Here is a 25,768-nt window from a genome sequence, read left to right as displayed (position 1 = left end):
CATTGTAGAAAGTAGAAACTGTTAACAGCAAAAAATAATAGCCATGATACAAGATTTACAAAAATGCCAATATAATCAAATCATCAGATGACTCATTAAGGAGTTATTGCCCTCAAGTTTTGTTCATTTTTTTGGCGTTTTGGGCAAAATCTTTAGTAGATAGAGAGAAACTGTAAATAGAATATTGATCAGCAATAAACAAGATATTTTGTTCATCCTAGTGTATGGATCAAGGTGAGCGACAAAGAATCTTTACAGCCTCTTGTTTTTTTCTGTATTAATGGTCATACTTTCTTCAAGATATCATAATATTTATTTCTCATTTCAATCTTTCATGTCTTATTATTCACATCATATTGTTGTAACACACGGATTCTATCAAAAAAAAGTAACACATGGACTCTATCAAGGAACTGCAAGTTGCTCATTATCAATTTTTTGAAGCAATTTATTTATTTTATAATGTTCTAATGGCTGACATTTTGTTGATTAGTTTGACCTTTGATGTGAGATTGTCGTGTGTTGCTAAGGGAGGAGGGACGTATATGTGAATAGTGGAAAGGCGCATTGAATAACATAAAAACACATTTGGATCATGACACGTTGGCAAACGGAAGAATTTCAAACGGTATTGAAACCCTTGCTTGGTGTAGGGTGTTGACAAAATAGCAAAGGATTTATCAAAACAAAACTAGTTATCAAAACGTAAATTTCATAAATATGTATAAATCTTTGCAAGTGATATGGTGTTCCTTGGCTATATATATAGTTTGTCTCTCAGTATGGGCAAAAAGCTGTAGTGAGGATGGCGCCTGTAATGATGTTGTAACCATGCCATTAACGGATAATTTGGGAGCGACATTAAAAGCTGATTTAGATGTTAAGAATCTGAACAAACATTTAAAAGCTTACATAGAATTAGAAATGAAGAAAGTTTTTGAAGCAACCGCAAAGAATGTGAGGACACTAGTGGAGAAGGAAATTGAGGAATTGAATTCAACAGTTCAGGAAAACCTGTCAGGTATTTTGTTTGATTCATTGTTTTCATATTCACACTTTCCGTACATTTTTAAATATATATCAGATCTTTATCTGTAAGGAGGTATAACAAAAAGTAGAAAACTGTTCTTTTCATTCCTGAAAAATTGTAAGTTCGGGAGCCTAACTATTAAAAGTTAATAGGTCAACTGAAAACAAAATAATATGTTATCTGTAACTACATTTGTACGTTCACACAACTAGATACACAAACAATTAACCAACTCTACAGTAAAAAGAATAATTACCTACCATTTTGACTTTTTACCAATTTTTAACGACATGTTTGCTGATCGGTAGGAATATCGAATACATGTATGAGGAAATAAGGATGTACTGTAGAAATAATAACCAATGGGATATCAGTCCGAGGGTTAAGGTACGACCAAACTATACGGGAAAGCCGACACTGTCTTATTATGACATTTCTCATTATATGATGTTCATTTGCCATTATATGATGTCATTTTACCCTTATATGATGTGCAAATGACATTATATGATGTGCACTTATCCTTATATGATGTACACTTGTCATTATGTGATGTGAACTTGTCCTTATATGATGTACACTTGTCATTATATGATGTGAAGTTGTCCTTATATGCTGTCCAAACACATTTATATGAGGTGCAAACATCTTTATATCATGTCCACAATTCATTAAATGATGTGTTTTTTCCATTATGTAATGTGATTGAGTCCTTATATTATGTGATGCTTTCCTTATACGACGTAGAAACGGCATTATGTGATGTACAATCACCTTTATACGATATGCAATCACCTTTATATGATGACAATTTGACATTATCTGATGTGGAAATTATATTATATGATGTGCAAATTATATTATATGATGTGCAAATTATATTATATGATGTGCAAATTATATTATATGATGTGCAAATTATCTTATATGATGTGCAAATGGTCTTATATGATGTGCAAATTATCTTATATACAGATGTCTTTATATTATGTGCAAACTTCTTTATATGATGTGAACTTATCCTTATGTTATGTACTAACATCGTTATATGGTGTGGTTCGGTTTACATCTTTATATGATGTCAGAACATCATTATCATGATGTCGAAACATCATTATGATGATGTGCATTCATCGTCCGGATGGTCAATGAACATGATTACGATTAAAGCGATTACTCACTACGTCAGAACTGATTCCGATCTGCTTCTGCGGAGTAACAATTAACCAGGCTCAAATTTTTAGCTGTCGTTTGGAAAATGGTTGAGATTTAAAAAGATATAAACCTTGGCATATTAGTATCTCGTTTGAAGATGTAAAAAATCACACCTGATATTGTTGGAAAAATGTCAAAATATATTAATTGCAACGTTTTGTTTTAATCGATTGGTCTAAAATAATAAACATACGGAGTCTGCAATAATGAACATACGGTTAAGATTATTAAATTTAAGAAATAATTCTTTTATTTCATGCTCTATGCTCATTTTAACAAGGGAGGGCATTATATTTGTCAATTTCTGTACACCATAAAAAAATAATCTATAAGAAGTTAATACACGAATTTCTAGTATGTACATTAATGTAAATTTTGCCTTGCTGATTATTTTAGCTGTTCGAGTTTCTCTTTATATATTCTCAAGATAGACACAAAAGAATGGGAAAACATCGGACTTTGATAGGGTAATGGCTTATATAAGGGACCAGTCATATGTAACCCCAAAAAGAGGGATAGGAAGAAATTAAAGGGGCCTTTAATTTCATCATTTTTTTAATGGAAAGGTGCATTCAATTTTATATAGTTATAGATTTGCGGTATAATGTTATGGCGATGTCTTCAAAATCCGTAGGCATCAATTTTTACGCCTGGTTCCGCACGCCTCAATTGTTAAAACCTGAATCCTTAGTTTCAACAATTTCACTAGCAGAAATTTTTTCAGCTGAAGCTAATATCGAATGAAGGTGTGGTAAATATTAATGAGACCATAACCGGCAAATCCAAATTAAGTTCGTGAAGTCGCAAACAACTTCCACACTTGAAGTTCTAGATTCACTACTGACGCAATATTTTAAACTTATAATGCATTTAGAAACTTAATACGATTTTTTTGTTATTACGAACAAAAGTATTAAAAATGTGTGTATGTGCGTATGGGTGTAATTGTCCGGTGGTGGCTTTTTTTGGGAAGAGGGGGGGAGGGGGTTGAAATTTGTAGGTCTTTGGAAAAGGGGGTATTTATTGACTGTTTTTCCTTCTTCAAGGTGTAGACTTGAAAAAAAATAAGAGAAATTCCACTGTTTCTTCACACGTCCCCACCCCAATGAAAGAAAATTACCATAATTATTACTTATTTATTCATTTTAACATTCCGATGTATTGTTACCAAAGAGATTTCTACTTACGTAGCTTTCGTTTTTGACTGGTAACCGATTTATAAATACGGACATTATAGAGTGCAAAATAACATTCCTTATCGCTTGTTATAAGTTTATTTCTTCAATGAATACTCATAAAAATATTTTTTTTTAGATCACAGATTAATAATATATAATTTGTACCACTACAATATAATAGTTATTACGGTGAGGTTGAATTCCCGAACATTTATTCATCATCCACGCACGAACTTGTCTCAGAAAAAAAATATATCTCTGTACATTAACATTACTTTCAGGTACAGATATGATTTTTTTCTGGGACAAGTGCTTGAGACCATCCACAAGAATTTGCGGTCATCCGATGATCAGTACTTCACTACTTTGATTATATCTGTTCTTGTCTATACCAGTTTTCAAGAAAAGGTTTCTCTATAGATAAGTTATCAAGATAATAGCCAATAAAACAACAAAACTCTGAAGAGCCAAAATTGCCCAAAAAGGACCTTTACTATAGAGTTTACTCAGACACATTGCACTATTTGTTTTTTTAAATCTATTATAGTTTCCAGGATAAACGCAAAATATTAAAAGCCGCTGCCGTAAATCTTCACTTTGAAAAATTCAAAATACAACTCTCTATCTGTAAGAGAAAACAACAGGTCTCAGTAAACAATAAATAAATGCAGTGTTTAAGTTCATTTAGACACCAATCTAATTAGATTACAGGTATTGTGTGTTCAAGCTTTGCTTACGCCGATCTGAAAACGCTCAATTCAAGACCATTGGGATTCTCTGGTTTTGTCGGATTGATCCACACCTTTAAAAATATGAAGGCTGAAATTTTATTGGCTGATGTAATATTAACCAGGACAGAAAGTAAAACGAAGTGTTGTCAGATCCTTGTAACCAAAGCTTAGACAGATGATCTGTACATTATATATTAATCATTTGTTAGACACCGACTGTAGTGTGGGTAGGAGCACGTGTATTTCCTTGATAAACTTTAATAAAAAAGAACATGGTTATTTTTTTTTTAATTTCATTATTGTTTTATTTTTCCCTGATTTAAAATGGAAACAAACTATTTCGCTCCCCTTCTGAAAATATAAAATCTCTTTCAAGAAATGTGGAATCAAACATTTTCCAAAAACATTTGTGAAATATATGCACGAAAACATAATAAAAAGCTGAAAGCAAATGAAAACCACCGAGTTGAAGTTCATTCCATATCTCCTTTAAAGCATTTCGGATGAAAGAGATGGGCGCTCGCTGGTCGAGTGGTGTGAATAGTCGAACTACTGTATCACTTGTCTGTCGACACTTAGGTGTGTGAGTTCGAATACCGCATGTGGCAGGTAAGCTCGACTCCTATCTTAATTGACCAGAATTGTCAGTTTTCCAAACGAAGGTTGGGTGGTCTCTCTGGGAACTTCGGCTTCCTCCACCAATATAAACTCACCGCCACGAAATAGCATGAAAGTGTTGAAAGTGGCGGTAAATATAAATCAATCAACAAATTAATCAATCAATCATCCATACCGGTATAGTTATGGCCTCTAAATCTATATCTTTATTCTCATAAAGTCAATGTATGACATCAGTACAGAGATAACAATAATAACTTTACAATATATACAAAACAAGAGAGAGAGGTTTCAAAAGTCTTTAGTCAGGAGGTATAAAAAATTTAAGATATATTTCTAATTCTCTTTCCAGATCTTCTGGTATAGTTCTGTTAAGTCCTGTAATATTTTTACTCACTAAGAATTTTTTTTAGTCAATCAAAAGTAAAGAAAATAGAAAAGAAAAGGTGATAAGTTTACTCGTTGTCGAACACCATTGTCACAAGCAAGCAAGGTATTTCGAATTATAATTACTAGAAGATGCCAGCGAAAGCGCGGAACAATTGGGCAAGTGTTGAAACAAAGAGTGTGGACACAGTAATAAGGTGGACACAGTAAGGATTTGGACACGTTTAATGCATTTAATTCTTTCTTTAAAGAGACGAAAACGAGGAACATAATGCAAAAGACGGGCATCACCACATTCATCTCTGTTGGAAAATAAAAATATCAAATACCCTAAATTGAAAAAGTGTGGCAAAGTGTGATTTTCAGTGTTTTTTGTTTTTTTTTCCTTTTAACTAAATAACCGTATGAACTACGTAAAATCCTTTGACATTACCGAAAAGGATCAAAATGAGTACACAATGAAAAAAATCCCATCTAATCGGATGAAAAATAAGATTCAAAACACTTCACCAGGAATCAACCCCTCTGTATCTCAGAAACCGTTGACGCCACTCCAAATCTGTTGTCATACTCAAGTTGCAGAATTTTATTAGCAATTAAAAAAAAAACCCATTAAAATAAGTTGAAAATAAACAATCTGTATTTACAAATATGTGAACATTACCCAACCTGACCATTTCGCATTTCGCGGGCAGTACGTGGACTAAGCATGCGGTCTCCAAATTTGGATATTTTGGCTTTTTCTGTGGAAAAAAGATTGTTTCAAAGACAAATTAAGGAAGTACAAAACACTACATGTATACGTCATATCACAAATATTACCGGCTTTGTATGGTTTTGTAGGAGTAACACTACATTATACATCTTACCATTTATATTATTCAATTAACATTTTTTAAAACAAACCATCTCGCCATATTATGCACGAGTAGATAATTTTATAGCTATTGTTGTGAAATATTTTCAAACTGACTGTGAGTTCAATGGTGCATTTTGCAATGAATAGAAATAAGAAGATGTGGTATGAGAGCCAATGAGAAAACTCTCCATCCAAGTCATAATTTGTAAGAGTAAACAATCATAGGTCAAAGTACGACCTTCAACACGTAGCATTTGCTTAACCCAAATAGCAAGCTATAAAGAGCCTCAAAATTTGTTTTATCATATTTTCGCCACAGCCGCAAATTTCTCCAATTAGCTCCTGTATTAATTGATCTTAATCTCCCTCCGAAATGTTTGAAACGTTGATTTTGTTAAATTGCATTGTCTCATTTTTCCTATTAATTGCACTCTCGCTAGCGATAGACACATATTTGAGCTGGGTTTATAGTTTACAGAAGCAGATCGGAATCAGTTATGACGTAGACAGTAATCATTCTAATCGTAATCATGTTCATTGACCATAACGACGATGAAAGCACATCATATAATGACGTTTCGACATCATATAATGAAGTAAACCAAACCACATCATATAAGATTACAAGAACATAATATAATGACACAACCACATCATATAAAGATATTTGCACATAATATAATGGTAACTGCACATCATATAATGATATGTACACATCATATAAGTATATCTGCACATCATATAAGTATATTTGCACATCATATAAAGATCTTTGCACATAATATAAGTACATTTGCACATCATATAAGAATGTTTGCACATCATATAAGAATGTTTGCACATCATATAAGTACATTCGCACATCATATAAGTACATTTGCACATCATATAAGTATATTTGCACATCATAGAAGTATATAAGCACATCATATAAGTATATATGCACATCATATAAGTATATATGCACATCATATAAGTATGTTTGCACATCATATAATGATGTTTGCACATCATATAATGATGTTTGCACATCATATAAGGATGTTTGCACATCATATAAGGATGTTTGCACATCATATAAAGGTGTTTGCACATCATATAATGACAAGTGGACATCATATAAAGGTAAATGCACATCATATAATGAAAATGGGCATAACAAGACAGTGTTGGCGTTCCATAGTTTTCGACGGCGTCAACAATATATTAGTTTGTGATTAGGTCAGTTTATGGAGAACCACTAGTCGTATGTTAATAATATTTGGTATGCAATTGTACTAGCATTGGCACATATCATGTCGATGGAGATTATTTGGCCCCGCCCCCTCAGTCATGGTCTATTGACTTTTAAACTTTTGCTTACTTTACATGTACTAGTTTGTGATTAGGTCAGTTTAAGGGGAACCACTAGTGGTAGGTCAGTGACATTTAGTATGTAGAAGCATTAGCATTGGCACAACTCATTTCCATGGAAATAATTTGCCTCCGCCCCCGCCCCCTCAGTCATGGTCTGTTGACTTTGAATGTTTTACATAGTTTTTTTGTTAAGTTTGTGATTAGATTAGTTTAAGCGGAACCGCTAATGTTAATATTTGGTATGCAGTTGTATTAAATCTCTTTTCCATTATGATTATATGGCCCCACACCCTCAGCATGGACTTGGTCGTCCATTGACTTTGAAACTTTTACATTGTTTACAAATTAAAGTTTTTGTTAAGATATTGTAAAGAGAACCACTTATGATAAGTCAATGGTATTTGGTATGCAGTTTTATAAGTATTGGCATTTCTCATTTCCATTGGGTTATTTGGTCATGCACCATAAATCATGGTCTTTTAACTTTGAATGTTTTGCATAGTTTGCATGTTTAAATATTGCCATTTGGATTCAATATTTGCATTATACTATCAAAATTACAAAAAGGCGAGACATATCTTTGTGTCAACAGTTAATTACATTTCAGGTGTGACATACATACGATGGGGAAGGAAAGATTGTCCAAGTGGTGCAGAACTAGTTTATACAGGTAAAAGAGTTCACATACGACTTGGACATGATACGCAACCTGAATTAAGACGAAAGTTTTTTTTATAGCTTTTTAAACATTAAAAGACATGATTGACTCAATACGAAAATGTACAAACTGATACCGAAAAACTCTTCAAATGTAGAAGGTTATCTGGTTAAAATTTAGCAAATAAGCAAAAAAATACATAATAAAGGAGAAGGTCTGGTAAGGACTAGTTTTGGCCTAATATTTGAAGTACGTCTAATGAAAGATTTTTGACATTTTTTAAACACTTAAGTGTCTACTTCAGTCTATTCAATCAGTTTATGTAAAAGATTTGGACTGATTTGGTCATTAAAGACGCTCAAATTCAAGCTTAAATATGAAAAATATATCAAATATGCCATAAAACGTCACTTTTCAGATGGTTTTTGTCTAAAATGTAAGTGGCCGCATTCGTGTTCAGTCTCAACCTTTATATATGTTATGTATTATCATCAAATACAACATATATTTAAATATTAAGACTGAACACAAATGCGGCCACTTCCATTTTAGACAAAAACCGTCTTAAAATTAGCACAAATGCTAAAATTGTGAAGATTTCAGTCATATTGCATGAATTTATGATGCTATAACCTGATGCATGTGCATTGTATTGTCAAAACAGCCCATTTATGGAACAGAAGTATTCTACTTTCCAATAAATAGCTAAAAGTTTACATTTTAACAAATTTGTAAAAATGCTATATTTTGGAGCCAAAAAGGGGTCTTACCGGGCCTACTCCTTTCCCCCTTTTCCACTTTTAATGATTGACCTTTTATTTCATGTTTCATCATGATATTTTCTTGCAATATTGCATTTCCGATAAAAAAAACACCCTAAAACAACCTCTTTCTGTTTGGAAAGATCTGTTTTGTCCTAAAGGTTTCATCAACGCACTATGTATTATATTTCCTATGACTTGCAATGAGCAAAGTTGTATTACCATTTCCCATAGATATCTTCAACTTGTCCGGTTTTACATAAACATGTAGTTTACGATCGAGAATCCCATGGTATGAATTTGAGTGAATTTGACTCAAATCGTCGTGTGAGTGTTATAATGATGTAAGTCCCATTTTTCTATGTGTTGGGAAATTGAATTTAAAGTTTAAAAACGCAATATCATAGTAAAATATTTGACTGAGATATTGTACAATTATTGACTTTTGATGGGGTTGATACATAGAGATTAATACATGGCCTTTTCCATATCGGCCTGGGTATCATCCCAAGGGGCGTATGACATTTGCGCCGATTTTAAAATTTTTTCGATCTTTCATTTGCGCCAATTTGATTCTTTCATTAGCGCCTATTTTATTTTTTTATCACTAGCGCCGATTCTATATTTGCTCCTATTTGCATTTGCATTTTAACACGGGTGAGTAAATACATGTACATGTTTCTAGGTATAGTGGTAAAATCTGGATATAAACGGTGTTCACTTATGTTTAAGTTATTTTTTGTTCATATTGTTCGGGAACTTCGTTGTGACACGATGCACATATTGCACATTGAAACGAGCCGAGGAGTCAATTCTTTGATCATCGATGGCCATACATATGGGCAGGCCAGTGTCCTGAAACATAATAACATAGCTTACCGATGTACCATTAAGTCGTGTAAAGCCAGAGTCACCACGGATTCTGATGGTCTGACTATTGTCAAAACACAGAACGAACATAACCATGTAGCAGATGACCGAAAGACAGAGGCAAAAGAACTCCGGGTACGAGAAAGGAAAAAATCTGGAGATGTACCTAGCAGGCCATCAAAGATATTTACAACTGAGTTACAGGTAAGCATTTTTTCTGTATTTTGAGCCTATGCGACATTTGCTTCTAATGTATTATGTTATTATATTCGGTAAAAAGCTCTTGAGAGCTTATGTTTGACTGTTTTATTACATGCCGAATTGAAATAAAGTTTTACTTACTTACTTACTTGCTTTGCCATATTGACTTTCTTTCAATACAAGCCATTAACTATGCATGCAGCTAAATATCGTTCAATTGTCCCTCAGTAAATAGTTTGGTCATAGAACTTTAAACATATTAAAATTCTTATCGACTTTTGATTTATTTAAAAAAAAATTTTGGTTTTCGTCTTTTAAAGGGAATGAAGGAAAGCCATCTCGAGCCTAAGGATTTGAAGAATGCATCACTAGTTGTTTACAGTGAGCGTCGTAAGGATACGCCAGGTTTACCAAAAAGTAGAGATGACGTGCATACCGCTACTGGTTTGATGATAATTGAGACAAATAAGTCGGAAAAGTATTATACATGTTATAATTGAGAATACATAACATATGTACAACTGGCTAACGGAAGTGGTTTATAAGGATAAATAAAAATAACATTCACCTGTAATTTACCTGTACACAATCGGCGCAAGTGAAGGAAAAAATCGACGCAAGTGAAATGCAAATCAGCGCAAATGCAAAACGCCGATCCCGAGACGTTAGTCGAGGGCTAATATGGGTCCAGGGATGACACCCGGGCCGATATGGAAAAGGACATGTATTAATATTTTTATCATATACTTCCGACAATTTTTTTATATGAGGCAAATAACATGTATTAATCTTTTTTGAACCGAGTACAAATAAAATTTACATTTAGAGACAATGTATGGTTATTCTTTATATACTGCAACTCTTACAACTGTTCCAAATGAAATATTTGGGGTCAAAACCATCATTTTTTAATTTGAAGCGGATGACGTAAAATTTCCGCGAACCTGGATTCTGATTGACGTCATAAATAAAACTCTACGGAACGCATAAACTTGATTGATTGATTGATTGATTGTTGGTTGCTTAACGTCCAGTGGCAAATATTTCATGCATATTCAGGACGACGCATAAACTTGAGAACCAGCTTATATAAACGCATTGTAAACGTCATAAACAAGGCGATATAGGGTCAGTGACTGTATATCACACATGAATATACGGTCAATGCAATTTGAAAAGGTCAATAGCACAGTTGCAACATTAATAAACCGATCACCCTCTGTCATGTCTTTGTGTGTCAGATATTATTTGTAAGCAGGCGACTCCGGAAATACCGGAAGTAACTTTCGCGAGAGGTCCCCTGATATGGGTTATCAGCCTGGGTGTAAATTTATGGCTAGTTTACTTCTGCTCGTTACACATATGCAAAAACTATGAAAAAGGCCATGTATTAATCTCTATGTATCAACCTCATCAAAAGTCAATAAATGTATAGTATCAACTGATATCAATTAAAGTTAACAATTGTTTTTTATGTGACTTTTTTATCGCTCTAAAATTTTCTAGCATTTGCTCCTGCTTTAAATTTGCAGTTGCTAAACTTTTAAAAGTTTAAATACTCAGGAACATTTACTAAAAAAAATAACACCGAAAAAAAGAAAAACGAAAATTTGCATGACGTCATAAACATACGCCATTGACTTTGCCTAGGAATAACTGTATTTATGTACCATTAGCTGTTCCAAATTAAGAAATAATTCTTTCATGTCATGCTTTATGCTCATTTCAATATGGGTAGGCATTATATTTGTCAATATCTTTGTACCGAGCGTTGACAAATATAATGCCTACCCATGTTAAAATTAGCATAAAGGATAAAATGATAGAATTATTTCGATTCTGATAGGAATATTTAGAACTTTTGTACTTCGAAGCGGACATATAATACACATTAAAAAGGCAGCCATTTTGATTTGCTGAACCAAAAACATTATTATGTTAACAGTTGAATGATAAAAAAATTAACATATATACGTAAACTTACTTTTAGAATGATTTTATTTAATTTCCTAGCTTCCGTCTGTTATATGACTATTGTCCTCTGTCCTTGAACTCATTTCTACGGTTCATTGACTGCTTAGGTTTTTGTTATGTGATTGATTGATTGTTAGTGTTTAACGTCACTTTCATCACTATTGGCTATAATAGTGGCGATCAGTTTTAATTTATGGTGGAAGCCATGGTACCCGGAGAGAACAACCGACCTTCTGCACTTAAACTGACAAATCATAGTCAATTAAGTTTGGAGTGGAAGGCACATGCCACGTGCGGGGTTCAACTCACAACCGCAGAGTTGACATGCTCAGTGCGCGAACTGAGAGGCGATCGGTAAAGATAAACGGATGGTGCTGTAATTGTTTTACTTGTTTGAAATGAGCTAACACAGACGAACTAAGACGTATCAATATAATGTGAATATGATAATGAATCAGGTAAATTATTAATTGTTAAGTTTATCACCTCATCGTATCTTCATATGATAGGTAAATGCGTGAATTTTCGATTTTCAGCGTCGTCAGGGTATAAACTTGTAATTACGCCATCCTTTCATTTTTTTTAATGCTAACCAATGGTTGGAACACCTTGATTTTCTCCCAATTTGTAAAGTTGATTATGTTGCATGACATATATTTTTATCGGGAACAAAAATTGATATGCAGCAAAGATTGGCACTTTTTTTTATTTGTGTTGCTACGTGAAATAAAGGAAGGTAAATTAAAGTAAAAGAAGGCACGCTTGTTCAATTTGGTCACTAATTAGCGACAAGAAGAATTTTAACGACAAGAAGCGACAAGAAGAAAAATATTAGCGACAAGAAGAAAAAATTAGCGACAAGAAAGTTTATTTACTATCAAAACAATAGATTTGTAGAAATTAAATCATCTGATTATACTAAGGGTCCAAAAGAAATAGAGAAAAATGGCAATTGAAAAAAAAAGACCCCCCTTTTTTATCCAAACATTCTTGTATACCCTTTGTTGTTTTTCTTTTTATTAATAATGTAAAGATTTTAACCTTTTATCGTGTTAAGACAGAAAAATTGTGTCATGCATTTATTTATATATATCAACCTTTTGAGTCTGAAATCATTTCAAGATTATATTATCTTATAATTTGGTTTTTAATCTTTGATATATCAATCATGCCGACTCTACATAAATATTGTTTCATTCATCTATAAAGTATGCTGTAAACTGAAGGTATATTATCTTAAACATATCCTTGATAATGAAAACAAATTGTATTCTCTTGAATCCAGTATATGAAAAAAGACAATTTAATGTATGTTTCAATATTTATTTATTTAGAATATTTAATATTTAGATTTTTAACGCTAAATTTGTTTTCCTGTCACTAAATTATACTTCTTGTCCCTAAATTATTCTTCATGTCGCTAATTTGTTTTTTCTTGTCGCTAAATAGTGAGACCCTTTTCAAATAGTAAACAATTTAATTCAGATGCATGGTATTTTGTCAAATGATAAAGAATATCGTAGAAATTTACTAGAAATTCTTCTAATTTATGCAATTTTCAATAAAGATAATTATAATATGACATACTGAAAGCCGAAAAGGGGCAAAAACATCATACCTTGAACAAAAATGGGGGGGGGGGGGGGGGGGGGCAGTACAAAATATTACGAAATTATATTGTTTTATCTGTGGTAATAACCATTTGATTATCAGGGGGGGGGGCTACTGAATTTGGAAATCACAATACTGATATACCAAATAATGGTTTAAAATTTTGGCTAGAACCAATGATCTAATCTGCATTTAATTTTAACTGGAACTAAACATAAAGGGACATGCAACTAACTATTTTTTCAATTTCATTGTCTAGCAAAATGGCTGTTTTGGGGGCATTTCTCTGTTCAAACATTGGTTTAATATTTTCAAGTTCTCTTTGGATTGCCAAATAATATTGAACAAAAATATATGACATTGAAGAATAATGAATGTAGGGTGCGGAGAGCTAGTTTTCATATCCATAATTTCATTATTAAGTTGTTTTCTATTGTCGAAGATGCAGAATTTTCAGTTTCAAAGCAAATTTTTCAAATACTTTAATCTTAGGAGAATGGTTTTTACATATTCTTTATTGTCTCAATTGAATCACTGATAATTGTGACCCAATTTCAATGATTATTTACTGATCAATTTAGCACAGATTTGTAACATTTAAAATAGACACTACTTGCATTTTTTTTTAAAGACTATATTTTTCATCTCTCTTTTAAAAAATTACATCATATTAATCCATAATTGTTCTTCTTTGAGACATTAATAACAGAATAATTTTTGGTTTTCAGTTCCTTCAGTGTATTAGTCCTATATTTTCTTTATGTTATATCTGAATATAAATATAAGGAGATATGGTATGACTGCAAATGAAGCAACTATCCACCAAAGTTCAAATGAAGTGGATGTAAGTAATTATATAGACCCCCATTTTCACCCAAGTCATTCTTGAAAACATTGCTTTCTGCCACAGTTTTTAAATAACAAGAACTTATTTCGTTATGAAATTTTTGATTAGATTGACAAGAAGAGGAAACGGTATTATTATCACCTAATTGAATGTTCAAACTATTTTGCATCGATGCTCTGTATGGAAGGAAGACTGTCATAGAATCCAGCAGTTCCGGAGGGGGCCTTTTAACTGACTGTTTAACATCAAGATCGATGTAAGATTCATGTGCTTCATCCAGTGCAAGTTGTTGTCAGTTTTTCCCTGTAATTGTGGCAGAAAAACCACTAGCTCTCAGCTGGGTAATAGACAGTTTCTGGCATTGAAAGGGTATCAAACGAATGTTTTATGGAATGATTCTCAAGTACATATGACGATCATATGCATGGAAAAGTGGAGCTAGTCGCTTTCAAGCAGCAATTCGTAATTCCCAATTTGAACTCCGAAAAGACAAGAACAAAGAAATGTACATCAATGAGAAACAGTCTCTGTGAATAAAATCATGCCAAAACTTAAAGGTGTCATCAGTGTTGCATAATTTATCAGTAAAGACAAACAAGTCATCTTTAAGATTGTCCAACTGAAGGCTTTTGTTAGTAATGTTTTGTAAATCTTGAAGATTTATTTTATCAATATTGTTGTTCTTTAATTTGATATTTTGTTTGCCTCCATTGTCAGTAAAACCATGTCTTTCAATATTTTGTTCGTGGTTTGTTTACATGTAAATTCTGAAAGCTCATGTTTTGAATTTCTATGATCAAAGAAACTGAGATACTGAGCTTTGTAGAAAGATTCCCACATGTCAAGATGAAATAAATGAGTTTTTCTAAAGTTTGTGCATTGCTGTAGAACTGTTATGAGGCCATCTTCTTTGTGTGTTAATTTGGAAGTTTCTATCAATCCAGCATCGAAGTATGTTTTCAAAAGAACTGGCTGAGTGTTTTTAAGAATATGCCAGTCACCAAGGAAAGGTAAGACCCACGCAAGTTCATCTGTATATTCTCAATTTTTAACTTTAACAGATCATACATTTTGGCATCACCGACAGTTATAATAAGACTGCAGTTTAAATTTTAACCTAAAGTTTCATGAATTTTTAAGCTATATTGGGACATATTTGACAAGTGTCCGACCTTCTCTTTTTTGGAGGAGGGGGTTTGACATATTTGCATTCTAAACAAATATTACAACTGGGACAGAGACGGTCCAAGGGTCCTAAGCTATGATTGTCTTGTAACCAACTTAAAATATCCACTGGCTTGTTCATTTTATGATACTATCTGTTTGCCGTCTTAATTCCACATTTGGCACACTCTTGATAAAATTTTTCAAGGATGGGTTTTTGGTTTCAATTTGCATGACATGGTACAATGTAGTTCACAAAGTTTATGACAAAATTAGGATTAAATTTGTTTATTAATATAACATGCCAAGTTATAGTCCGAGATTACCCTGACGTTCAACGGCTGTTTTGCCAGACAAGCTGGGGTCGTGCTTGTCTGACAAAACAGCCGTTGGACGTCAGAGTAATCTCGGACTAGCCAAGTTATTCTAAAAAAGCTCCTTGCATGCTACCCGCCTGATTTGCAAACTTTTATCAGAGTCGGATTAGGGGGGGGGGGCAGTGTTCCCGGCCCCCCTTTTGTGGTTGATTATATAGGAAATCACTGAAACATGACTGGAGCGGGCCCCCTCTTAGGCAGTCAGTGGGCACCCCCTTATGAAAATTTCTGGATCCGCCACTGTTTATACTTTAATATGAACGTTAAAGATTTAACATGCGGACTTCTAAATCAACACCGGCAAAAGTTGTTCAATTTTACGCAAAGAAAAATTAATGCATTTTGGTCGAGCCTGCGACTTTTGTCGCAGAAAGCTCGACATAGGGATAGTGGTCCGGAGGCGGCGGCGGAGGCGTTAGCTAACTTCTTAAAAGCTTTATAGTTTAGAAGCTAGAAGACCTGGATGTTTCATACTTTGTATATAATAGATGCCTTATGTTACGAAGTTTCCGTCTGTCATATGTCCATTGTCCTTGACCTCATTTTCATGGTTCAGTGACTACTTGAAAAAAAAGTCAACATTTTTTGTAATGTTAATTTCTTTCTTATTATGGGTAATAGGATAACTATATTTAGTATGTGCGTACCTTGCAAGGTCCTCATGCCCGTCAGACAATTTTCATTTGACCTCCACCTCATTTCATGGATCAGTGAACAAGGTTAAGTTTTCGTGGTCAAGTCCATATATCAGATACTATAAGCAGTAGGTCTACTATATTTGGTATATGGAATGATTGTAAGGTGTACATGTCCAACTGGTAGGTATCATCTGACCTTGACCTCATTTTCATGGTTCAGTGGTCAAAGTTAAGTTTTGAGTTTTGGTCTTTTTTTCAAATACTATATGCAATAGGTCAACTATATTTGGTGTATGGAAGTATTTTATGATGTACATGTCAGTCTAGCAGGTTTTATTTGACCTTGACCTCATTTTCACAGTTCATTTCTCAGTTTTAAGTTTTTGTATTTTGGTCTGTTTTTCTTCAACTATAAGCAATAGATCAACTATATTTGTTGTATGGAAAGATTGTAAGGTGTATATGTCTGTCTGGCAGGTATCATCTGACCTTGACCTTGTTTTCATGGTTCATTGGTAATGTTAAGTTTTCATGGTTTAGTTTGTTTCTTAGATACTATAAGCAATAGGTCAACTATATTTAATTCATAAATTGATTGTAAGGTGTACATGTCTGTCTGACATGGTTCATCTGACCTTGACCTCATTTTCATGGTTCATTAGTCAATGTTAAGTTTTCTTAGTTAAGACTGTTTCTTAGAAACTATAAGCAATAGGTCAACTATGTTTGGTTTATTGAATGATTGTAAGCTGTACATGTATTTCTCGTTTGGTTTATCTGACCTTGACCTCATTTTCTTGGATCATGTTAAATTTATGTGTTACTTGTAGTAAAGCTTTATAGTTAGGACTATCAACATAAAGTCAATGGTTAGTAAAGAAGGCGAGACATTTCAGCGTGTGCACTCTTGTTAATTTTATGGATATTTTTTTCTTTTGCACACACTCCAACATATTACATGAACTGACAATAAACATACATCAAAGTTAGAGAATTGAGTATATTTATATCCAAGAAATACCAAATAAAAACACTTATGATATAAGAACAAAGACAAATAATTTGTTTTACACAAAGTTACAAACTATTGCGTAGTGTGTACGTATTTCAATTTTCATTTTTTTCCACAGATTTGAATTCAATGATAGATGTAGCATGCACATCATAAAAGTGCAAAGTCTATGTTTTTTAACACACGTGGTTACTTTGGATCACATGTTTTTCAAACATAATATGTCATTTATACTATGATGATTTCTTTGAATTGTTTTAAATACACTTCACATTAGGTAAAAATAAAAAAATATAAGATTTTCTGGCCTAGCGCCAATAATAATTTGTCACGCATATTGATTACAAAATTATCGAGTTGTCCCAACGATACACTTGTCGGTATGCTCGATCATACAAATTTACCGACATTCATAGACAAAATGACACAACTTTCAAAAATTCTTGTGGCGAAACTACATTTTGGAACACGTTAAAAATTGGATCCTCATAAAGCTACATTATTAAGGTTTGATATATATTTAAAAAAAAAAAGAAAAGAAGAAAAATATGCAGTCAAGATTGGAAGTTTTTAAGACACCCTATGTTGAGCAATACATTGTTCAATTAACAGCACGTTTGGCAACTAAAAAATCATATATTAATAAATTCAGCTTTAAAATATACTTTATTTATAGTGTTTGTATAAAAGTTATTTCATGGTTTTGTGTTATAAGAGATATTCATCCCTATGCATATCGAGTTTTATGTGTTAATTTTTTTTTACCTTTTCTATCTCTTTCATAAGAAGAGTCACTTTTCTATTGTTCTAGTGTCACTGGAAATCCCACTGCTAGTGATACAGTAGATGACTTACTTAGACCACTCGGCAGCAGGTCCCTTTAGTTATGCGTTATATTTCTCATTAATTATGATTAATAGAATAACTATATTTGGTAAAGGGGATCCTTGCAAGGTTTTACTATAGGTCCGTCAGACAGGCCCTAGGGTTCACCAGACCTTGACCTCATTTCAGTGATCAGTTATCAAGGTTAAAGTTACTTGATAAGGTCTGTTTCTCATATACTATAAGCTCTAAGTAAACTACATTCGGTGTATGGAATGATTTTCGTGTTTTGGTCTGTTTCTCATTTAATATAAGAAATAAGTCAACAACTACATTTGGTGTATGGAATGATTGTAAGGTTTACATGACTGTCTAGCAGGTATTATTTATCCTTGACCCTATTTTCATGGATCATTGGTCAATGTTAATTGTTTCCGTAGTTTGTTCCTTTCCTGAGATACTTTGAGTAATAGGTCAACTATAGTCGGTGTATGGAATGAGTGTAAGGGTACATATCTGTCTGGCAGAGTTCACGTGAATTTGACCTCATGTTCATGGTTTATTGGTCAATTTAAAGTATTCCTGGTTTTTGTTTCTCAGATACCTGTAGTATAAAACGTAGGTAAGCTATATGTGGTGCATGGAATGTTTTTAAGGTGTACATGTCTGTCTGGTAGGTACATTTGTATAACCTGAACGTGACTTCATTTTCATGGTTCTTTGGTGAATGATAAGTTGTGTGGTTTGGGCTGTTTCTCAGATAATATAAGCATATAGGACAACTCTATTTGGTGTGTAGAATGATTGTTATGTGTAAATGTTTGTCTGACAGGATTTATTTGACCTTGACCTCATTGTCTTGGTTAATTGGTCAATGTTAAGTTTTCGTGTATAGGTCAGTTTCTCGGATACCATAAGCAGTAGGTCAACTATATTTTGTGTATGGGTAAGGGAGCTACCATTTGATTTTTATGAGGGGGGGGGGGGGGGGGAGGCTAGGATTTAATTTGAAAAAAAAGTCAGGACAGGAGTTTTGAGTAAAAAAAAAAGGCAGGACGAGACACCTTTCAAAAAAAAAAAGGCAAGGTGACAATTTATGTAAAAAAAAGTCAGAATAAACTAATAAAAAAAGGCTGGACCGAATAGAGTGAAAATAAAAAGGCAGGACAGACATTACAACTAAAAAAAATGCAGGACAAAATTTTCATCCTATGGATCATTGATAATGTAAGTTTTATGTGATACTTGTGAGTAAAACATTCTAATTTTCAAAATTCTAATTTTCATCGTTCAATTTTTAAAATTTAACATTCATTTTTTAACATTCAACAATCAATGTTCAACTTTCAACTTTCGATATTAATATTAATCATTTGTTTTTCAACATTCAACATTCGATATCAACATTAAACATTTGTTTTTTGACATTCAATATTAGATTTCAACATTCAAATTTTCAACATTTTTTTTACAATGATCAATTGTCAACATTGACCTTTGAATCGACTATTTGCTATTCAAAATTCGATTTAAACATTTTACCAATCTGATTAAAATGCAGAGCCCGTGTCCAAGCTTTGCTTACAAGTATCGACAAAGTTCCGTTTTCCTTTAATTTCTGTTCTGGTGAATATTACATCAGCCAATGCAATTTCAGCCTTCAAATCCGACAAAACCAGATGATCCCGATTGACATATCTGGATTTTGCAAATTTATGTTTAACATTCAGCATTCAATTTTTCATGTCTATCCTATTACGCTTTATGATTTTTGACTGTTTCTTTGGGATCTTTTATTTTAATTTTTGCCATAACTTCAATCATCACCAATATGCTTTTTTCTCACTGAAATACGTTCTTCTTGTATCGACATATTTCTAAAAATAATATATTTATTGTAAAGTAATTTATTTTAGGACAGGCCGGAGGTAATCATTATATGGCCAAAGGAGGCGGTGTCAATTACCTGTGTCTACCAAATGATCCAGAAAATGGAGAATTCAATTCGTATGGAAATGACCAGATATATGGTAGTGAATACGAGATCTCGTATGCATTCACACCAACAGGATGGCCTAAAAGTATCCACAATAAGGAGGTACCTTGTTCAGTCTGCTTCCGGAAACATAAATCCGCCATGATAATGATTCCAGGTATTTTGTAGATTTAAAATATATAATTCAATTTCCCTTTAGTGCTTCACTCTGTAAAATACAAACCTGTCGTGGTACATGGCAGGGAAGTCATGATAGGGAAATCGACTTTGTAGTGTGTCTTATAAGAGAAAAAGAACAATTAATTTTTAGTGAAAAGTTGAAAATAATGTGTTCCAATAGAAATGCTGATCCTATGCCAAAAAGCTCACCTAACAAATCAAATATTTAGACGCTATTAAAAGATTGACAATAAACTGATACAATTATGTACGTCAACATTTGGCGTTCTATGATGGCTATTAGCCATTGGCAATTGTACTACATCTTTAAATTCTCTATATAACAGAATCGTAAATCAAACTACATTGTATGTACGATATATCGACCTTTTGACTATTGCTGCTATTTGTTGATGTTTTAGGTCGGAAGACATGCTACAGAGGTTGGAATACAGAGTATCATGGATACTTGATGAGTGACCATGTCTCTCATGTCAGGGTCGACTATGCCTGTGTTGACAGAAATCCAGAACCGATGGACACTTCAAATACTATAAATGAGGATGGAGCTCTGTTATATACCATACGAGCAAAATGTGGGAGTTTGAAATGCCCACCGTACACCAATGGCGCAATTGTTCTTTGTTCTGTGTGCACAAAATAAAGGATAAAGAGAAATAAAGTCATCTGGATATGTGCCAAAAATATCAATATTCAGTGACACTAGTTAATTGATTGGGTAGTTTGTGGTGTTTATGCAATGTACAAATTGTCTGTGTTTGTTTTGATGTCTCTTTTCTGTTTTACTTTCGTGTTTCCAATATTGCTTTTTAGTTAACCGGGCACGAAAGGCCCCATTTGAGCTTATGCCATAACTTGGCGTCCGTCGTCTGTCGTCGTCCGTCGTCTGTCGTCTGCCGTCGTCGTCGTCCGTCGTCGTCGTCGTCCGTCGTCGTCGTAAACTATTTCAAGAATCTTCTCCTCTGAAACTTCTGGGCAAAATACCTTCAAACTTAAACTTAATGTTCCGTAGGGTATCTAGTTAATAAATTGTATCCGAAGTTTTGATCCATCAATAAACATGGCCGCTATGGCTAAAAATAGAACATAGGGGTCAAATGCAGTTTTTGGCTTATATCTCAAAAACTAAAGCACAAATCTGACATTGGGGAAAAAATGTTCAATAGGTCAAGATCTATCAGCCCTGAAATTTTCAGACGAATCGAACAACCCATTGTTGGGTTGCTGCCACTAAATTGGTAATTTTAAGGAAATTTTGCAGTTTTTGGTTGTTTTCTTGAATATTATTGAAGATAAAGATAAACTATAAACAGCAAAAATGTTCAGCAAAGATCTTCAAAAAAATTATTATGACCATAATTGTCAATTGACCCCTTAACGAGTTATTGCCTTTGAAACGTTTATTTTTTAAATTTTTTCGTGCAAGTCTATTAATTTTTCAAAAATCTCTTTCTCTGAAACCACTGGGCCAAATACTTCCAAACTTAAATGAATGTTCCTTAGGGTATTTAGTTTATAGATTGTATCCGAAGTTTTGATCCATCAACAAACATGGCCGCCATGGCTAAAAATAGAACATAGGGGGACAAAAGCGGTTTTTGGCTTATATCTCAAAAACTACAACAGTTAGAGCAAAAGTGAAAGGAAGTAAAAGTGATAAATGGGTCATGATCTGTCTGTTTTGAAATTTTCAGACAAGTTCGACAACCCATTGTTGGGTTACTGTTTTTGGTTATTTTCTTTAATATTATAATAGATAGAGAGAAAGTATAAATGGCAATAAATGTTCAGCTAAGTAAGATCTACAAATAAGTCTTCATGTTCAAAATAGTCAATTGAACCCTTGAGGAGTTATTGCCCTTAAAACGTTTTTTTTTTTACATTTTTTGTGAAAGTCTAATTACTTTTTCAAAAATCTTCTCTGAAACTACTAGGCCAAATACTTAAAAACTTTAATTGAATGTTCCTTAGGGTATCTAGTTTATAGATTGTATTCGGGGTTTTGATCCATTCAAAAACATGGCGGCAGTTACTAAAAATAGAACATAGGGGTCAAATGAAGTTTTTGGCTTTCATCTCAAAATTAAAGCAGTAAAAGCAAAACTGACATAGGTGAAAGTGTTAAACAGGTTTAGATCTACCTGTCAAGTAATCTTCAGAACAATTATACAACTTATTGTTGGGTTACTGTCCAGAAATAGTTAATTTTTAGGTACAATTTTGGGTTATGTATTATCTTTAATATACAGTCCGCCAACAGTTAAGCACCACCGAAATATAACTGGCAATATTTTTTTAACTTTTGCGAAAAAATTATAAATGTTTGGTGTTATGAATTGCCTTTAACATGCACTAAGAAAATGCATAACGACCAAAAAGATTGAACTCTGATAAACCCGACATGGTACTTTTTATTAAAGGTCTTCTGCACTTTTACAAATACACTGTTTCGATACCATTAAATCATCTTCCTACTGTATCGCGTACAGGTGAAATTTGACCTTCATCAAGTCATTGTGTAACATGGCAAGGCGTAAGTTATCTGTGACTGAACGTTGGCAAGCAATTGGCATGTCAAATGCCGGTAGGAGCACTAGGAGCATAGGTTACAATTTTAATGTTAATCACACCGTCATTGTCAGACTTTTACAACGGCATGTTGACACAGGAACTGTAAATGATAGACCAAGGTCCGGAAGACCCGTTTAACCACCCGTCGTGATGACAGACTGCTTATTCGTCGTGCCAAAGCCAACCCATTTACTCCTGACCCGCAGCTTAGAGACCACTGTCTTCCAGGTGGTCGTGTTAGTGTTCGAACATTGGTCCGTCGACTTCTTAGAGGCAACCTAAGAGCACGTCATGTTGTCAAGAGACCTGCCCTATCAGCCAGGAGCCGTATAAACAGGTTTCAATGGGCTAATGACCATCGACGCTGGAACATGAGAAGCTGGCAAAAAAATCATTGGTCAGATGAGAGTCGGTTTCTGTTACGACCAGTAGACGACAGAATACGAGTTTGGTGGGAAAATAAAACTACCTATGACCAAGACAACATTTGCCCAACGACTGCATTCGGTGCTGGTGGTGTTACAGTGTGGGGTTGCTTCTCATACCGTTGTAAGCTGGGTATTCATATTCTGCAGGGAAACATGAACGGGCAGACATACAGGGATGTGGTGCTTAGAAACATTGTAGTCCCTCATTTTGATAATCACCCACTTGCGTCAAGACCTTTGTACATGGACGACAACGCTAGACCACACAGGGCAAGGATTGTAACTGAATACAAAGAGCAAGAAGCCATTGACACTATCTTTTGGCCTTCCATATCTCCAGACATGAACCCTATCGAACATGTATGGGATGCCATCGGCAGAAATCTCAATCGCAGAGATCCACCTTTGCAAAATCTTGACGATTTAAGAGTGGCAATTGTTGATGAATGGAATAGATTTCCTCAACTAAAGTTCAGAAGGCTTGTACAGAGTATGTGACGCCGTGTTATGGAACTGTACCGGAAGAGAGGTGGTTACACATCCTATTGACTCAAATATTGACATTAAATTTGCCGAACATACCAAAGATTATTTGTAGAGAATTTTAATGATATTGGGTAATTAATTGTTGTAAAAAAAATCACAGTGAAACTTAAATCCGTTTCTGATTTGTGTAATTTGCACTATTTCTATGAACGCAAAATTTAAATGCATAGAACCTGCATAAGTGAACAATCTTAAGTTTATGGTTTGTTTAAGGCATATGTTAGCAAAATTGCTACATGAATGTTTTCTCTTTTTCGAGGAATAACTGATTTTTTTAAATGTAAAAATTTTCGATACAATAAAAGTAGGTGGTGCTTAACTTTTGGCAGACTGTATATTATTATAGAAAGAGAGAAAGTGTAAATGACAAAATTGTTCAGCAAAGTGAGATCTACAAATAAGTCAAATGCCTGAAACTGAAATTACAGGTGAGCGATATCAGGCTCTTATGAGCCTCTTGTTCCATAAAACTGACGAAAAATGATTTGACGAAATGCAAATGCAGTGCATCAGTGGTATTTAATGTTGTATTACTCTCATAAGGTCTATGTCAATGTGCGAGTCTCCTGGGGTAGCACTAACCCAATAGTGAGATATTTTATAGTCTTGTTTGATAAATTTAAAAATTTCGATATTTAAACGTGAAACGTTTTAAGTCGACAAGTTACTAGTAGTAGAATTATTTATGATGAGATTGGTTGGTAAACTCTAGCTGCACGAAAAGAAAGGAGGAAGTTACAATTATTTTATAGTATTCAACATAATAATGCACCAGCCTATCTTTGAAATTTAATTCCACCAACAATCCAAAGAACAGCTGTTTACCCCTTACGTAATGGGAATGATATACTATACCCTTTTTGTAAACTTTCATTGACCCACAAATCTTTTATACCTTCAACGATACGACTGTGGAGTAAACCTAATGTGTGTACACGCAACATTGACTCTTAAGGCAAATTTAAAACCGAAATAAAAAATATTAAACTGAATTCAAAAGCCCAAGTACCTAAACATTACGAATTTGGAAATTGTAAACTCAACATCATTTTTACTCAACATAGATGCTCAGCTTCTTTTTTTAATTTATGATCTTAACAGAGTCAATATCATTTCAGATCCGTCTTGTCGCTGTGGTGCTAAGCGTGAAGATTCATATCACTTCTTCTTTGTATGTCCCAATTATGCTAATATAAAAATCAAACTATCTAATAATCTGAACTGGTTACCAGAGAACTAAATTTGAACATCTTCACCTCCGGTAATTTTTGTTTAACTAATGATGAAAATAAAAGAATTTGAAAGAATGTATATGAATTTATTAAAGAGTCAAAGAGGTTTCTAAGTGTATAATATAGCACAATAAAGTGCATACATATGCATATTGTGTCCAACTATTCACATCATCACACATCATTTTTTTTTAATATCCAATATATATAATGTATTGTATTGTTTGCATGCATGCTTTGTAAATATTCTGTTGTTATAAATTGTTCATGGGAGAAGGAAGACTTTATAAGTTTGATTAACTTGTGTCTCATCCCTTTTGCATAGTTAAACAAATAAAATATGTTTAAACTAAGTCGACAAATGGAATATATACATCGTACGATCGAAATTTGTAGAATACTTTAGAAAACAGTGGATTATATGCTTTAAGTTCCAGCAAAATTATTTGAAAGAAGAGTATTGTCTGCATATGGATAAATTGGTGATTTTGTTTAAATAATCA

The 25,768-nt window shown here is 33.5% G+C and overlaps 1 protein-coding gene across 1 annotated transcript; it reads left to right on the top strand.

Annotated features, from left to right (window-relative positions):
• Positions 1-344: 344 nt before the first annotated feature.
• On the top strand, positions 345-21,568 carry LOC127728132 (uncharacterized). The gene is made up of 4 exons (XM_052235374.1): positions 345-1,021; positions 7,982-8,044; positions 20,229-20,465; positions 20,890-21,568. Exons 1-4 carry the CDS (start codon positions 721-723, stop codon positions 21,129-21,131), a joined length of 843 nt encoding a protein of 280 aa, XP_052091334.1. The 5' UTR covers positions 345-720; the 3' UTR covers positions 21,132-21,568.
• The last annotated feature ends 4,200 nt before the right edge of the window (positions 21,569-25,768 follow it).

The sequence above is a fragment of the Mytilus californianus genome, unplaced genomic scaffold (genome assembly GCF_021869535.1).
Source record: "Mytilus californianus isolate M0D057914Y unplaced genomic scaffold, xbMytCali1.0.p SCAF_2, whole genome shotgun sequence".
Classification (NCBI taxonomy): Eukaryota; Metazoa; Mollusca; class Bivalvia; order Mytilida; family Mytilidae; genus Mytilus; species Mytilus californianus.
The sequence above is the reverse complement of the archived record's forward strand: the minus strand, read 5'-3'. Positions and strand labels throughout refer to the sequence as shown.

Bases quoted from the DNA above. Each gene is read 5' to 3' on its own strand.
- LOC127728132 (XM_052235374.1), top strand. From the start codon at position 721: ATGTATAAATCTTTGCAAGTGATATGGTGTTCCTTGGCTATATATATA. The intron at 1,022-7,981 runs GTATTTTGTTTG...ATTACATTTCAG, and splicing joins AGTTCAGGAAAACCTGTCAG to GTGTGACATACATACGATGG. The intron at 8,045-20,228 runs GTAAAAGAGTTC...AATTTATTTTAG, and splicing joins TGCAGAACTAGTTTATACAG to GACAGGCCGGAGGTAATCAT.